Raw genomic sequence first — 14,185 nt, forward strand, 5'->3', positions numbered from 1 at the left:
GCAGCATAAATGCCTAGTACAAAACGTTGATTTCTTGACTGTTGCTTTCATGAATGTTGATAGTGGATCCAAGCAAAATGAAGTCTTTGACAACTTCAATCTTTTCTCAGTTTATCATGCTGTTATTTGTTGGTCCAGTTGTGAGGATACTTACTTTATTTACACTGAGGTGCAATCCAGTACTCTTCACTTTCAGTAAGCAAGGTTGCATTGTCAGTATATCACAGCCCATTAATGAGTCTTCCTCCAACCCTTATGCCACACTTCTTCATATAATTCAATTTATCAGATTATTTGCTCAGCATGTAGGTTGAATAAGTGTGGTGAAAGACCACATCTTTCTTGATTTTAAACCATTCAGTATCCCTTTGTTCTGTTCTGATGACTGTCTCTTTGTACAGGTTCTTCATGAGCACAACTACATGTTCTGGAATACCTATTCTTTGCAATGTTATTCATAGTTTGTCATGAACCACACAGCTGAAAGCCTTTGCATAGTCAATAAGGCACAAGTTAACATCTTTTTGTATTTTCTGTTTTCAGTCAATGTCATTAGCAATGATATTCCTAGTTCCACCTCCTCTTCTGAATTCAGTTTGAGTTTCTGGCAGTTCCATGCTGATACACTGTTGCAGCTATTTTTAAATTATCTTTGGCAAAATTGTTCTTGCATGTGATATTAATGATAATGCCCAATGATTTCTGCACTCTATTGGGTCACCTCTCTTTGGAATGGGCACAAATATGGATCTCTTCCAATTGGTTGACCAGGTAGCTGTCTTCCAAATTTCTTGGTATAGATGAGTGAGTGCCTCCAGTTTGGCATCGGTTTGCTGAAAGACTTCAATTTACATTCCATCAATTTATTCCTGGAACCTTGTGCTTTGCCAGTGCAGTTTCGTCAGTATAACTTAAACTTCTTCTTGTAGTACCATCTCAGTTCTTGAGCATATGCTACCTCTTCAAATTGTTGAAAATTGACCCTCCCTTTCTTTGTGGGGGGTGGTACAGTGACTGTGTATACCTTTCATCTTCTTTTGATACTTTATGCATCAGTATTTTGCCCCTGGAATCTTTCAATATTGCAATTTGAAGTTTGACTTTTTTTCTTCAGTTCTTTCAGCTTGAGAAATGCTGAACGTATTCTTCCTGTTTTGTTTTGTAACTCTAAGTCTTTGCGCATTTCATAATAGTTGAGTTTTCCTTCTGGAGCTGCCCTTTGAAATTTCCTCATTTCTTATATTTGCTTTAGTAGCTCTATGCTGGAGAACAAATCACAATCTTCTCTAACACCCATTTTAGTTTTTGTTTTTTTTCTTTCCTGTCCTTTTAATGACCTTTTGCTTTCTTCCTGTTTGATGTTTTTCCACACCTCTTCTGGTTTTGTCATTACTATCTAATGCATCAGATCTTCTTGAGATGGTCTCTAAATTCAGATGGGATGTGTTCGAGGTCATATTTTGGCTGTTGTGGACATGTTTTAGCACCCTTCAGCTTCAGCCTGAATTTGCATTTGAGCAATTCATGGTCTGTTCCACAGTCAGTTTCTGGCCTTGCTTTGGCTGATGATATTGAGCCTTTCCACCGTCTCCATTAGAAACAGGTTGTTGTTGTTAAGTGCCATTGAGTTGGTTCCAACCCATAGCAACCCTGTATAGGGTTTCCAAGGAGCAGTTGCTGAGCTTGAACTGCCGACCTTGCAGTTCAAATGGCTTTGCAGTCTGGCGCATTAACCCAAGGTTAGAGAGATGGTAATAGTGCCTTCAAAAGTGTATAGACTTACTTACAGGATATATTGAGACGTCGTGTTAATATTTTTATTTAATAAAGGTTGGTAGGACTTTGTAACAATAGTTTTTATTTATCCTTGTATATTTCTCCAGTTTCTGAAAATCTAATGTTAAATATTTTTTTTTAAATCTCACTTTAAGTCTATTAAACTAATTTTACTTTCTACTTTATTAAAATATTTGTTAAATTGTATGCCACCATAACTCAAAGCTCCTTTCTTTTTCAAATTATGATATAAAGTGATACTATAAAAAATAATATTTTCAACATTTATTTTCATGCTTTCTGAGTAATTCATTATGTCTTTCATTGAGATATAATGCCTTTACTTGTTTACAAATAATCCTTGCCAGATCCCTCACAGTGCAAACAAATTATTATTATAAAGAAACAACTGATCTCATTCCAACATGAAAACTGCTTTATTTGAATTAAAGTAAATATTTAATTACTAATCTCTTTGTTGGCATAGAAATTTCTATCTAGAGGTAAACAGTTCTAAGGAGTACATGCTAAATCAGTTTCAAAACTATCAGAGTTTATTTCTAGAAATTTCCTGGTGAAATACCATTGATGATTCTAAATTAGGTCTAAGATTTTCATGTGCAAGTTTTATTCAAAAAGCTTTTCTTTATTTTTCATAGTATATATAAGAGGAATGCATACCTATTATTGAAAAATTTGGTGAAAATATTAAAAAAAAAAAAAAAATTCGACCAAATAGCATCACTCAATTTTGCTTCCATTTTTTTCCTCCATCAGTTTTGAGCTGTGTGGTCTAATATGATAGTCACTTGTCAGATATCACTATCTAAATTTTAATTAATTAAGATGAAATGAAGTTTAAAATTCAGTTCCTCAGTTGTACTAGACATATCCAAGTCCTCAATAGCTACATGTAGCCAGTGGTTTATAGTATTAGCACAAGTATAGAATATTTCTATCATCACAGAATATTTTATCAGATAGGTCTGTTTAGAGGTAGACTTATACCTACATATGGAACAATTAGAAATATATATGAAGGAGTTTCAAAAAGTTCAAGGAAAAATGGAATTTCAAAATAATGGAATTTTTCCATGAACGTTCTGAAGACCCCTTGTGTCTGTGCACATACTCACACATACACACAAAATAACTATGCTATTGTTGTTAAATGTTGTGGACAGTTTTTTCTTTCAACACTTTAATGTTGGACATTTTGAAAGTTAAGACCTCGAGAATTTGGATTTTTGGGGGGCTTTCCTTAGAATGTACACTTTCCAAGAATGTTGTAGTTTGTTTGATCAATAGTTATTTGCCAATCAGTTTAATCTCTGGGAGTGCTATTTTCATATTTTGCTGGGACTGGTCCCTTAGAATGGCTCAGGCGATCACTGAGAATTCTTTACCTGGTGTTGGTAACTTGAACATTTCCTAGCTTTGTGTAAACTCTAGGAATGTCTTCTTTCTACAGATCTGTATGTGTTACTTGCACAACTTTATACAATTCCACTCTACACACACGTGACCTGGAACCAGGAAAACTCAAGGTAACCATTATGCAGATTCTGGAGTGTTTTGTTTTTCTGTATACTTCCCTCTGTCTAGAACTCTGCCCTTCAAGTCTAGCTACTGTAGCCTCTCTAAACTCCATCTTCTGTCTCATCCCTTCAGCAAGCCCTCCCAGGCATTATTTGGATTCTTTTTCCCCACTTGTGCAGCCTGGAAATGATCTCTAGGCAGGAAACTAGAACTGTCGTAGCACTCATCCGTTTACCTTCTCTCAGGGATTGAGTTTATCTCTGACATAAAGGTCCTGTAGATGCTTGGAAACAGTTTCCCATTGATTTGTCCAGTTTTCTAGTCTACCATGGGATGTTAAGCCTGATGCTTGTCATTCGGCATCCTGAGAGTGGAAGTTTTTGTCATTTTATTTTGTGTTTCTTGTAATCAGCATATGGGTGTATTATGTGAGATACTTTTATAGGGAAATTTAAACCATTTTTTCATTATTGTCATAAGTATTTGACTTTATTTCTGTCATCTTTGTTCAAGCTCTTGAGAGAGTATTCTGTTATATTTAAGTCAATAAATACTATTGAGCAAGAACAATGGCTCTGTTCTAGGTGCTATGGATATAAACCAAAACCCAAACCAAACCTATTGTCATTGAATTGATTCTGACTCATAGTGACCCACTATAGGATTTCCAAGACTAAATCTTTACAAAAACAGACTGCCTCTCTTTCTCCAGTGGAGTGGCTGGTGAGTTTGAAGCACCGATCTTGCAGTTAGTAGCCCAACACCGAACTAACTCACGTGTGTGCTATGGGTTTTGCACAGTAAAAAATTATACCAGAAACTCAAGATGGATGCAGAAGAGGATGTGGAACAAGGGATATCAATGCTGATGTCAGATGAATTTGGGGTGAGAGCAGAGAATACAAGAAAGATGTTTGCTTGTGCTTTGTTAATTATGCAAAGGCTTTCATCTGGGTGTATCATGTCAAGCTATGGATAACATTGTGAAGAATGGGTATTTCAGAACACTAAAATGTGCTCATGAAAAACCTTTACATAGACTACGAAGCAGTTGTTAGAAGCAAAGGGATACTGGATGGTTTAAAATTAGGAAAGCTATGCATCAGGGTTGTATACTTTCACCATACTATTCAGTCTGTATGCTGTGCAAATAATCTGAGAAACTGGATTATATGAAGAAGAGTGTGCATCAGGATTGGAAAAAGATGCATTACAACCTGCAATATGCAGATGATACAACCTTGCTTGCAAAGAGGACTTAAAATACTTACTGATAAAGATCGCAGCCTTCAGTATTGATTGCAACTCAGTGTAAAGAAAACAAAAATCCTACCACTGGAACAAGAAATAACATCATTATAACTGGAGAAAAGATTGATGTTGTCAAAGATTTCATTTTGCTTAGATTCACTATCATCACTCATGAAAGCAGCAGTCAAGAACTCAAATGACATATTGCACTAGGCAAATTTGCTGCAAGGGACCTCTTTAAAGTGTTCAGTAGCAAAGATATCAACTTGAAGACTAAGATGCGCCTAACCCCTCTTATGGTATACTTAGTACTTTCATAGGCAAGTGAAAATTGGACAATAAAAAAGGAAGATCTTAGAAGATCTATGCATTTGGACTATGGTATTGGCAAAGAAAATTGAAAGTACTATGCCCTTCATAAGAACAAACAAATCTGTGTTGGAAGAAGTAGAGCCAGACTGCTCCTTAGAAGCGAGAATGGTGGGACTTTGTCTCTCGTACTTCAGACATGTTACCAGGAGGGGCCGGTGCCTGGAGAAGGATATCATGCTCGGTAAAGTGGAGGGTCAGTGAAAAAGAGGAAGCTCCCCAATGAGATGGATTGATGGTGGCAGCAGCAATCAGCTCAAGTGTAACAATTTTGAGTGTGGTGCAGGATTGGACAGTGTTTCATTCTGTTGTACATAGGGTTGTTATGAGTAGGAACCGAGTTGACAGCACCTACCACAATTAGTCTCAGTTTTGGTACTGTTGTTGTTATTGTTGTTGTTAGGTGCTATCAAGTCGGTACCAACTCATAGTGACCCTATGCACAACATAATGAAAACACTGCCCGATCCTGAGCCAGCCTCACAATCATTGCTATGGTTGAGCCCATTGATGCTGCCACTGTGCCAATCCATTGTGTGTGTGGGGGTGGGTAGGATGGTCTTCCTCTTTTTTTCTGACCCTTCAATTTACTAAATATGATAGATATCCTTCTCCAGGGACTGGTCTCTTCAGATAATATGTTCAAAGAATGAGAGACCAGATCTGGCCATCTTGGCTTCTAAGGAGCATTCTGGCTGTACTTCTTACAACACAGACTGGTTTGTTCTTTTGATGGTCCATGGTACTTTTGATATTCTTCTCCAACATCATAACTCAAATGCATCAATTCTTCTATGGTCTTCCTTATTTATGTCCAACATTCATATGCATATGAGGTTATTGAAAATACTGTGGCTTGGGTCAGGCTCACCTTAGTCCTCAAACTGACATCTTTGCTCTTGAATGCTTTAAAGAAGTCTAGTGCAGCAGAGTTGCCTAATGCAATGCGTCACTTGATTTCTTGACTGCTACTTCACTGAATGTTAATGGTTGATCTGCGCAGACTGAACTATTTGACAACTTCAGTCTTTTCTCCATTTATATGGATGTTGTTTATTGGTCCTTTTGTGAGGATTTTTGTTTTCTTTACATTAAGTGCAATCCATACCAAAGGCCGTAGTCTTTTATCTTCATTACTAAGTATTTTAAGTCTTCTTTGCTTTCAGCAAGCAAGGTTGTATCATCTACATATTGCAGGTTGTTAATGAGTTTTCCTCCAATTCTGATGCCACATTTTTCTTTGTATAATCCAGCTTCTCAGCACAGAGATTCAATACATATGGTGAAAGAATATAACCCTGGTGCACACCTTTCATGATTTTAGTCTATTTAGTGTTCCATTGTTCTGATCGAGCAACTGACTCTTGGTCTATGTACAGGTTCTTCATGAGCACAAGTAAATGTTCCAGAATATTCATTCTTTGCAATGTTGTCCATAGCTTGTCATAATCTACACAACTGAAAGCCTTTGCGTAGTCAATAAAGCACAAGTAAACACTTTCTTTGAGCCAGGGAAAAAAGTACAAGAAGACCAAAATCCAAATTAGTATCTCAATAAAATATCCTGTATAATAGTCATATTTAGTATGATGGTGAAATGAAAGTGATAGGAAAGTTCTTTATTCTTTTATGTTAAGTGTAAACACAAATTATTTTTTAGTTTGTTCTTCCTTGATGTTGTGTTGCCTTAGATATACTGATGTCAGGATTATCATTATTCAGTAAGTGAACAAACTCAGCCCACCCCCTTCATCTCCTTCTTTCAATTCTAATCTTGCAGAAAGCAGGTAAAGAAGAGAGGCCTGAATTTTTTCTCCACAATGGAGACTTTTCTCACAAATGAAATGGTTTCCAAGTGTAGTTCCAGGGGATTTGAATTGTCTGAGGAAGACTAAATGCAGGGAGGGAAGGGAAACCCAGTGTGTGGGTCCCCCCAGGGCCCCATCCCTGTTCCAGTCACACTAGTTGTATTTTTCTACTTCTTTTGTGTATTTTATTCCTTGTACAATTTTATTTTAAAAAGGGTCCTATTTCTACAAAAGGATTCCTATTGTGGCATTGTAGGAAAAACACTGGACTGCTAACTAAAAGGTCAGTAGTTCAAACTCTCCAGCTGCTACCCAGGAACCCTATACAGGGTGGCTATGAGTTGGAATCGACTGACAGCATTTAACAACAATAACATTGCTATAAAAGTTTGGAAATCATTGGAGAACAAATGCGAATATTTGTTGTTATTGTTGTTATGTGCCATTGAGTTGGTTCAAACTCATAGTGACCCTGTATAGGGTTTCCAAAGTTTGGCTGGTGGGTTTGAACTGCTGACCTTGAGGTTAGAAGCCTAGTTCTTAGGTTGCAGCACCACACCAGGAATCCTATGCAAGTGTGTTGTTGCTAAGTGCTGTCGAGTCGGTTCTGACCCATTGTGACCCTGTATAGGGTTTCCAAGGGGTGGCTGGTGCGTTTGAACCACCGACCTTGCTGTTCAAAATGAGTTTTCAGTCTAGTGTATTAACCCACAGCGCCACACCAGGAGTCCATGCACATTTAGGTTTACAATATTTGAAATTCTCCACTATTTGGAGTTAAAGGTCTTTCTTGTTTGATAGTATATTTCTGTGGCATCCAATCACACCTTCTCCAAAAACTATGTTGTTGCTTAATTTTCATTTACATTATGCTTAACCACAATGGATAGGCCAAGTTTGGAGAATATTATGATTCACTTTGGACTCACAGTTCCTTTTGGGTTAGTAGGACACTCATTGTGGGTGGTTGTTAATAAAAATCGTTATGTGTGCCATACTGAAATTTTGTGCCCCTGTACAGGGTTGCTATGAGTTAAACTAGACTCCACAACACTTGACAACAATAATTCAACCTGAAAGGCACCCTGATAGTGTAGTGAATTACTTGTGGGCTGCTAACTGTAAGGTCAGTAGTTCAACTCTACCAGTGAGTTGGAACCAATTTGGTGGCACACAACCGCCCCCCCCCCCCCTCTGCCTGAATGTTCACTCCCCAGAAGACTACAGTTCACAAAGAGCACCAAGTAGCTCCAACCTAAACTTTAAAATCACGCCCATGTTTAGCCATAAATGTAAATGTTAATTCTTTATTGATACTATTTTATGGTTAGGTTAATCATCACATACATTTAGTTCTAACTGCTGAGTCTTTTTGAAGACTTTAAAAACAAAAATCTCTCCATTTTAATAACAAATTATTCAAATGAGTATTCAGAAAGATTTAGAATTTAATATGGACAGCGGTGCTTAAATTATTGTTTAAATGACTATTATCTGATGTTTGGCCAAATAATATGTGTAGTATAATGTACATTGAAATTAAAGAATCCGTGAGAAAAATTGAGCTATTTTGTAATGACGTCTCCTTTTTTTTTTAGATTATTAAGATTTTGCTTGTGAAAATGTAGATGAGTAAAATTATTTCAGTGCCACCCATTTTTCATAACATTTGAAAGCTACAATAACATTCATAATATTGTAGCTTTCAGAATAAAATTCTCATTGTTATAGTACTCTAGTTTTATCATGCTATTTTATAAATGTAAGAATATATATATCTATTGCGAAATGTGAACATTACAATTTTTACTCCTTTTCTATTAGTATCGAATACTAAAGTTAGTGTATTCCAGTTTAGAGATGGTTTTCTCATTGGAAAAATCCGTGCGGTCAATGCGAGAACTAGGACTCCCCACCTTGCTTAGCCAGGACTTCCTACAAAAAAAGGAAAAAAATAAAACTAAATTAGCATATAAAGTATACCTGGTTCAGCTAAAATAATCTCATAATTAGTATTAGCCGGGTTCTAATTCACTAAGCAACCTAACATGATAAGTGATTTCTTTTGCATTACATACGTTCTTCTAAGAATATCAACAATATAATATGTATCATTAATATGGACAAGGAAAGCTAATAATGAATTAAATATAGTCAACTCCTGGTAACTTCATATTGGGGTTATTTTTCCCTCTTAGAACACTCCAAGGCCATTGCATGTAAAAGAATGAAAGTATTTTGCAAAGGGTTAGAATAAACACTTCACGATTGTTTTTATTACTCAGCACAAGGTATATGACTTATGTACACACAGATAATCCACACACATATGGATACAGATATAGGATAAGTAAAAGATAAATCAATAATACATGTGATTTTCTATAAACATTAAAATACAATCAGACAACCTTATTTTACGTATCTACTCAAAAACTGTCACCTACCATGCATCCTATCAAAGTTTTTGTTGTTGTTGTTGTTAAGTGCCATCAAGTCAGTTCTGACCCAGAGCAACCCTATATAGGGTTTCTGAGGAGCAGCTGTTGAGCTTGAACAACCAACCTTGAGGTTAAAACTGACTTTGCAGTCAAGTGCATTAACCCACAGCACCACAATGGACACGTAAAATGTTCTGAAACCCTTTTTCTGCTTCTGCAGTGCAATGGGTTTTCTGAACCTATTAGAAAAATCCATGTGATCTACTTTGTGCATTTGGGTGCTTACCTGAGAGTTTTCCTATAGGATCCAGGCCTGTTGAATACTTCTGATACCTCAGATACTACTGCTGAAGATTTATAGTCTTTCTACCTACTAATAATCAGTTGGGATGACAGAGTTAGTGGGAATGCATGTCAGTAATAAGAAACCCTTTATATTGTGGTTGTAGGGACATTGTGCAAGTTTCCACATATCTTCAGTGTCCCGTCAGGTTGTAAAGCCAGTGCTATATACAGCTGTGCAGTACCATATGCAATAATCCCATGCAAACTTGGGTTGAAAAATGTTTTCTAGACTACATCTTTCTGATGAGCTGAAAATTAGTCATCATTAGGCTAGAAAATTCCAATGATTTCAATTCACATTGTGCTTTTTATCCCTCTATTTGGTTCTTATTTGGCTCCTTTCTGGGTAATGTTAATTTTGATTTCACTTTCAGAAGCTGAGCTATCAACACAATAACATTTCAGTTTTTACAATTGATTCAGTTGAAAACTTGAAAATAGAACTTTTGTGTGTTGAGGAATAAAGTCAGTTTTTTTACGAAAAGGAGTTGAATGCTTCATTTTTACTAGTCAGATATCCATGAAACCTTCTAGAAAACAAAGGTCAGAAATAATTATAAAAGTAGATTCATCAAGCACTACCTGTTGGCTCAGCACTGTGCTAAGTGCTATACAAGCATCATTTGCTTTAATCACCAAGGATCTGAAAATAAAAAAGAGAAAATGTCCAACGACTAGGCCTTGGGACACTCCAATGTTAAAAGTTCAGGAATTGAGGATTAGCCTGTAAAGGTAATAAGTTAGAAAGCAATCAGTGAGGTAGGAGGAACACTCAAGAGAGTGAGGTGTTCTGGGAGCCAGAGGAAGCACTTGGGGGAGCAGGATCAGTTGAGTCAAATGCTGCTGGTAAGGCAAGTAAGGCGAGAACTGAGAATTGACCAATGCATTTTTCTGTTGGAAGCTACTGGTGACCTTGAAAGTCCTTGGGTAACAGAATGGTTTATGCTTGACAAACACTGGATCATAAGGTCAGTTTGAACTACAAGGTCGGTAATTCAAACCCATGAGCTGCTCCTCAGAAACCCTATACAGAGTCACTCTGACTTGTTGTTAAGTGCCTTCATGGCACTTAGGCCTGTCGATCAGCTTCCATAAAGATAATAGCCAAAAAAACCCAAAACCCTTATGGAATAGTTTTACTCCAAAAGACGTTGGGTTCATGAGTCAGAATTGACTTGACAGCAAAGGGTTTTTGTTTTTTCTTTTCTTTTCTTTTTTGGCTGGTGACCTTGATGAGAGTAGTTTCAGTAGAGTGAAAGTCATATTTAAAGGGGCTTAGGAGAGACTGTGAAGAGAGAAACTGTAGGCAGTGAACCTAGGATAAGGACTAATGAACATAGAACCTGCAGCGGCAAATCCACTGAGCTGATGATTCAATATAATTAGCTAGTTAAGAGATTGAGTATGTAACCTATACCAGATCCAATACACTCAAGATCTTTCTTAACAGACAAATCTATGGAGGAATGTATGCCCCTGGTGGGGACAGAATGGGCATGCTGTTGGGAGATTCAGCCTGTTTACACTGTGGGGGGATGGCATCTTTGTGTCAAGACTCCACATGTGCTACTCATGTTGCCAGGAACTATCTTGCCTGACATCCCTTCCCACCTAGGAACGTCCTGGCCACCCGCCATTCAGCAAGTCCTAAAATCTCAATTTCATGTGTTGCTCTTGCAGTCAGTCCTTGACAGGTGTGGCTCCGGTCTGGAGATGGGAGAACAAAGAGTTTACCTTGCCAAAGTATAACTAGTCACAAAATTTCACAAGAGTTCATGTCTAATTAGGATGTGAGTGGGATGGGCGTTACATATCTACCACCCACTCTTAGTGTGAAAGAGATCCACAGCATCAAACATTACCAACAAATATTTAAGTAGCACTTCTCACACACACACACACACACACACACACACACACACTCACACAAAGCCAAGCCAGATGCTTTTGATTCAAACTCAAGGCAACCCCATATGTATGGATCAGAGTAGAATTGTGCTTGATAGGGTTTCCAGCACTTGATTTTTCAGTAGCAGTTCATCAGGATTTATGGGTGGGCTCAAACTGCCTGTAGGTTAGCAACTGAATGTTAACTCCTGCTGCCACCAGGGACTCTGCAGTGCAGCGAATTGCTTAATATGGTTCTTCTAGCCATAGTGCTTGTAATTCTTGCCAAACGACTTTTTCCTGATGGTCCTGGGTAAGAGAAGGTGGGGACAGATGATAATACATGATTCAGTTGTGATTGATTGCTAGTAGGGCTAATCGTGATTGTAAGAACTAAGAACCCTAAGTGGGGATTGGTCCATTTCATCATCCTGCTGGGTATAAAATGAACTATCTCAACAGCAGTAAGGAAGATCTCCCTGGTAACAAGCGAGAAGAGCCAGGAGTGAAGCACATCCTTTGGACCCCAAGATTCCTGCACATTCAATCCAGGGGAGAGACAGTTGTGATACCAGCGAAGCAGACAAGGGTTGATAGAAGTGGCAGCAGCAGAATCAAGAAACAGAGCAAGAGATGAGTAGTGGGCTTCCTGGCCCACGAATTGAGTCAATATGAATGCCTGTGGACAAGAGACTTGCTTGCTGAGTGGGGTGTCTTCAGGCAGTGAATCAGAGAGCTAGATTTCTGACCCACAGAACTAGAGCTGAATGCCTTTGGGCTGAGCCTTATGACCTAATGGAGTACCTTTTGGGCTTTTACTGACGATGCTAAAAAAGCTTTGTAACATTGCTTGAGCAGGGCAGAGGCCAGAGCAAAAAGCCAAGGGCCAGAGAGATATGGGCATGACAGCAAAGAGGCTGCCTGATCAAAGATCTGTATCCTGAGCATTTTCTGGTCCTGAATTGTACCCTGTTAACTTCTTTCATAAACCTCACATCTGAGTATGCTCTGTGAGTTCTGAGTGCCCATTACTGAGAAACAGTGTGTTCTTGGAGGGCCGGTTGGCATTTTAATTATTAAGGAAGGTTGGGTGGTGGAGGCATGTTTGATTCAGTTGCATAGAAATCGGCCTTGGGCTGTAGCTGAATTTGATTCTCCATCCCCCTGGTGAAGTTAGAAGAGGTTAGATGCCATCCCTAAGCCTTTTATATAGGCTCAAAAGTAGCACTTTATGTAAGGCATACTCTAGATACTTTGGGGTTCATCAATAAATATAGTTTTTCCCTTCAGTAATTTCCTATCTGCAGTATAGTGAATTATTTAATGTATCTTTTGTAGACCTGTTTGCAACTCCCATCAAACAATGTTTCTGCCCTGCTGAATCTGGGTAAAAGGGTGGGAAAAAATATTGCTAGAATGACATAACTCAAGTGTGGATATTAGCAGAGTTCATTGTGACTGAAAAATCCTGAAACTCTAGCACAGGCATAAAATGAATCATCTCAGAAGCAACAGGGGGGATTCACTACTACGAAGAAAAAGAGTCAGAAGTGGGGTCTGCCCTTTGGACCCTGAGATCCATGTGCATTGAACTTCCTCTACCCAGGGACAGAAAGCTGGGATTTTGCAGGAGTGGCAGAGAAGCAGCAGCAACAGAACCAAGAATAAGGGCACAATACAGAGGAGTGGGCTTCCTAGCCCAAGGAACAAGTAAAGCTTAGTGACTTCTGCTTCTAGAGTGGGGTGCCTCTGGGTATTTGCACAGAGAAGCTAGGTTTGCTGACCCACTGAGCTAGAGCCAAGTGTCTTCAGGCTGAGGCTTATAGAAGAGCGGTGTTTCCTGTGGGCGTTTAAATGGAACAGCTGACTGGAACAACTTTGCCCTGAGTATTTGCTGATCCTGTATTGGAACCTGTTAATTTCCCTATGACTGTGAGTACTTTATCTGAGTTCTGGCGACCATTGGAATGAATTATCAAACCCAGTAGAGTAGAGAGTTCTGTGGGATGCTTTGTTGTCAAATATTTTTGCACTAATAAGAGTTTAGAGAATAAAAACAATAACTATTATAATGTAGACTGTGATGTACAACACAAGTGATACAGCGGGAGGGAGGAATGGGATGGGTTAACTTCTGCTTAAGATACTCAGAAACATCTTTTGAATAAGCATTTCAGCTAAGCTTTAAAGAAAATATTAGTGAATTTTTCAAATCTTAGAATGGGGAATGCTAATTTATTATGATAAGAAACCAAGGTAAATTTTTAAAATACTGATTTATGTATCCTAATTTTAGCAACACTTTATCCATTCCAGTATTCCTGGTAGCACAGTGGGCAGTTTGAACCCACTAGATAGTTCATAGGAGAAAGATGAGGCAGTCAGCTTCATGAAGATTTACAATTTTAGAAACCCTACCAAGCACTTCTATTCTGTCCCACAGGGTCACTAAGGGTCGGAATTGACTCGATTCCAGTTTGGGTTTTGATTTGGTTTATCCAATCACTTACATCCCTTTTAAAATCTAAAACTCCTTTGGAAACTATTGACATCCTACCTACATCTATCCCTGTCCCTTAGCACTGTCAATTTTCTCTACTTTTGTTCAAATATTTATGTCCTCACTAAAAATTTACGGTTTGCTTAATCCAGGTACTATATATTTCATGATACATTTATACATAAGCATTGTCTTTTACTTCTTTTCTTTGTTTCTTCTTGCTATTTTGTGAAAAATATGTTTTTTAACCAGCATATAAGAAAACTTGT

General features: G+C 38.0%; 1 protein-coding gene across 1 annotated transcript in view; it reads right to left on the reverse strand.

Annotated features, from left to right (window-relative positions):
• Positions 1-8,563: 8,563 nt before the first annotated feature.
• The window catches only part of ACYP2 (acylphosphatase 2, muscle type), a 267,846-nt gene continuing 262,224 nt past the window's right edge, over positions 8,564-14,185 (reverse strand). The window contains exon 4 of the mRNA XM_006873537.1: positions 8,564-8,678. Coding sequence (XP_006873599.1) covers positions 8,564-8,678 — 115 coding nt within the window. The remainder of the gene's footprint in view (positions 8,679-14,185) is intronic.

This window comes from Chrysochloris asiatica, unplaced genomic scaffold (genome assembly GCF_000296735.1).
Source record: "Chrysochloris asiatica unplaced genomic scaffold, ChrAsi1.0 scaffold00245, whole genome shotgun sequence".
NCBI lineage: Eukaryota > Metazoa > Chordata > Mammalia > Afrosoricida > Chrysochloridae > Chrysochloris > Chrysochloris asiatica.